The sequence below is a fragment of the Pteropus medius genome, unplaced genomic scaffold, assembly GCF_902729225.1.
Source record: "Pteropus medius unplaced genomic scaffold, Ma_sr-lr_union100, whole genome shotgun sequence".
NCBI classification, from domain to species: domain Eukaryota; kingdom Metazoa; phylum Chordata; class Mammalia; order Chiroptera; family Pteropodidae; genus Pteropus; species Pteropus medius.
The window spans coordinates 3,006,972-3,010,425 of record NW_024345600.1 but is presented as its reverse complement, the minus strand read 5'-3'; the positions used below and the strand labels follow the sequence as shown (position 1 = coordinate 3,010,425).

General features: G+C 57.5%; 1 protein-coding gene across 1 annotated transcript in view; it reads right to left on the bottom strand.

The window, feature by feature from the left end:
* NTF3 (neurotrophin 3) overlaps positions 1-2,685 on the bottom strand; it is an 80,075-nt gene extending 77,390 nt beyond the window's left edge. The window contains exon 1 of the mRNA XM_039874109.1: positions 1,916-2,685. Within this exon, the coding sequence (XP_039730043.1) occupies positions 1,916-1,933 (18 nt within the window). The 5' untranslated portion in view covers positions 1,934-2,685. The remainder of the gene's footprint in view (positions 1-1,915) is intronic.
* Positions 2,686-3,454: the final 769 nt, after the last annotated feature.

The window sequence follows — 3,454 nt, the reverse complement described above, 5'->3', positions numbered from 1 at the left end:
CCACCCCGCTCCCCAGTCTCCCTCCAACACTGTTCAGAGCTCGCCTTCTTTTCCTCTCCCCCCACTCCCATCCCCAGGGCTGAGTGTTTGAGCCCAGGGCAGAGGCTGCTGGATTTTATCCCCTGAATTCTACCGCCCAACTTTCTTTGTGTAACATGTCAGGAAGGAATTGGGGGCAGGAGGGGGCAGGCTGCGTCTGCTGGAGGAGTTCTGAGAGCGACGAAAACAGCACCAGCGGAAAAGTTCCCTCTACGTTACAACTGTCTCCCACCCTGAAGTCAGGGCAGAGGGCTTGGATGATTTTCTTGCTCTGTTCTGCAGGGTGGAAGAGGGTATGTTTTTATTAAAAAGCAGGTCTGTAATCGGCTGAGTTGCAAACATCAGACTCCAGGAGTGATACCCACTCCCTTTTAGCGCCCCCGCCCGCACCTCCGCCCACTGCAGCTCCCGCCTCCTGCTCTTCACACACATAAACAAGTCCGCGGGCGCGCAGTCTCCGAGCTCTCCAGCTCTGAGCCCGGCGCTCCCGCTCAGTGTCTAGGCAGCTGCCTCCGCTCAGACTCTGAACCTGTCGCCTGCCGCCAGAGGTCGAGACGAGGCGGTCTGGTTCCGTGTTTCCTCCACCTGGAATTGCCTCGAGCCACGGATCCAATGAGAGTCCGCGCAGGGTCTCAGTTCCGTGCATTTGAAGCGCAGATGAGGAACGCGGCAGCCAAACTCCCTCAAAGAAGCAGTGCCTCCTCGCCGAGCACCCACTCGCACTAGAAAGCAACTAGCAGAGTCCCCTCCCCCACCACAGTCCCTCTTTTCCCAGACTTTCAACTCCAAAGCGTCCCAAATTTCATTAGAAGTATGCGGAGAGTTATGGGGCAATGCAGCGAGTTAGACCGTTGTAGATCCTTTTAACTCCGACCTAGCTACGCTGGTCCCCGCGTCTCTCAGACTTCCCACACCTCCGCCTCAAATTCCTAGAGCTGGCTTGGAGATACTGCAAGGAATTCCCTAGGGACAGCCCGACCCCCGTGTCCGCCGTTCCCCGGCGGGGTCCCAGGTGCTCGGGCCGCGCGCAGAGCTCCAACATCTGCGCAGAGACCCAGGGTGGGGTAGGCGTAGGGTGGGCGCTGACCAAGACCTGCCCGGGGTGTGGGGTCGTTTCGGAGAAAAGCTTTCGACGGAGGCGGGGTGCCTCCAGAGCAGGTACGCCGCGCCGGGCGAGGAGTCTCCACTTCCCACACTGGGACGCGACCTTCCAGGTCCGAGCTCCGGGTCCCTTCCCCCAGCCCACTCCCGGACCGGGGCAGGGGGAGGCGTGCGGAGAACTCCGAGCGTCTGGGAGCCGGGAGCAGGGCGCGTGCCGGTGAGTGGCGGCGACACCTCGCCTTTTTCCTGCCCGGGGTCTGTCTGCCACCCCCTTTTGTTACAGTATGTGCGGGGAGCCTTCTCTGAAGGAGGTGTTGGGGAGCGGGGGGTTGGCGGTTTGCTGAATCCAGTCCCTACCCTTCCGCCGTCCCCATTTCCCCGCGCCTCTGCCTCACCCCCCCGTTTCCAATCCAGGTCCCTTAAACCTGATCACTTTCCCAGATATTGGGTGGTTTCTCGCAGCCGAAGGACGAGCGAGAGTAGGTGGGAGGAGTGTCCGCGTGTGTGCGTGTGTGTGCGTGTGTGTGTGCGTGTGTGCGTGTGTGTGTGTGCGTGTGTGTGTGCGCGCGCGCGATGTATGTGTGTGGAGGGGGTGGTTGTGGTTGCGCCTCGGCAGACTGATTCCAACAAACTTCGGGGAGGGCACGAGCCAGGAAAAGTAGTGAGAAACGCGGCATGATGGGGGTGGGGCGGGGTGGGAGTTGGGGCACCCGCCTCCATGAGTAAAACCCCTGGTGATTGAACCTGCCCGCCCAACGTGGCCACCTCTCCTTACCGTGGCAGAAGTAACCATGGCATCCGTGTGACTGTTTCCAGGGACGTCGACATGAAGAGAAAGGTGGACGCAAGCTCGGTCATTCAAAGTCTCCCCCACCCCGCCGCCGCCACTACCCAGCAGGGGGAAAAAGAGGAGAAAGAAAAAAAAAGGGAGGAAAGTAGTTGCGCCGGGCTCTCTCGCGGGGCCGCGCGCGGAGCTGCTCGGTAGGGAGAGGAGCCTTCAACTCTGAGTCCCGTGAACATAATCTGCGCGGTTATAACCAGCCAACCCGGCCAGATGGCTCCGCGCTCAGCGCCTTAACCCCTTGCGCGCCGCGCCGCCCGCCCCCGCGCCCGGCCCGCAGCGACTCGCCGGCCTGCTCCCCAGTGCCCCTCAGACTAGGTTTGGGGGGCCGGTGGGGAAAAGGGGTCATTTCTCCTAGATCATCTTAAAGAAAAACACCAGCAACTTCCAAACGAGTAGTCTACTTCAGTCTCCCCCTTGATTTCCCTTTTAGAGATCCAGGAAAAAACGAAATATTCTACTTTTCGCTACATTTTACATGTTAATATCTCCAACTTGTCTTATTTGTTCTTTTTCTTAAAATGTTCTTTTTTTGCTCTTCTTTTTTATTCTTTTTACTTAAGATTTTCTTTTCTAGACAGAAAGGCCTTTCTTGTCTCTTTCCTCTGGGCGGCTCGGGTCTAATGCGTAAACTCCTCCTCCAAACCTTAGACTCTTCCAGCTCCAGATCTCTCCCCACCCCCTATCAAGCCCACCCGTCACTCCTTCCCCCAACCCGCAACACGTACACGCCCAAGGACAATCGCTCCCCAGCGAACTCGCTGCTGGTGGGCACCAGTACCCAGGGCGCTGTGCAGGCGGCCAAGGGATCAAATCAGAGAGGTATTGGGGAGGGAGGGTCGGGGTCAGAGACCAAGGTGTGTGTGTGTGTGTGTGTGCGCTGTGTGTCTGTCTGTCTGTCTGTCTGTTTATTTGTGCTAGCGTGAGCCTGAAGGGAGAGTGGGGGGGATCGGAGCCTCCCATTTCACCCAGCCTCTAACATAAAAGCCCCTTCCTTCCAAACAAGGCTCAGGCCCTGCAGCTGAGCACCCATCCAGCACCCACTAGTCTGCACACGGGGACAGCGCGGGAAGCAGAAAAGGCAAGAAACAGACCTCTTTGTAGACCTCAGAAAGTAGTGACGTTCACTTCCCCACTCGTAGATTTTTCGGAATGGGAGGGGGCAAAATTTTCTTATTTCGAGATCATTTTAGCTGTTCATTAGACCCCCACTTGTTCTGAGATCGTTCTCTCTAAATTTACCGAGTTAAGTCATCTTGTTTTCGCCCATTTGCCATCGAAAGAAGAAGGGGGGATGTCAGTTAAAGGTCAACGAGAAATCCAGAGTCTCAGAGGGGAATTTTGCTGTCCTGCTCCCCTGCGACCCCAGTCTCCGAGTTGTGGAGTAGCGAACCTCATCTCCAAGCCTCCACCTCTTTCTCCCTGCCACCTCATCTCGGCACTCCTCATCCTATCTCTTGCCAGGACCTTTTG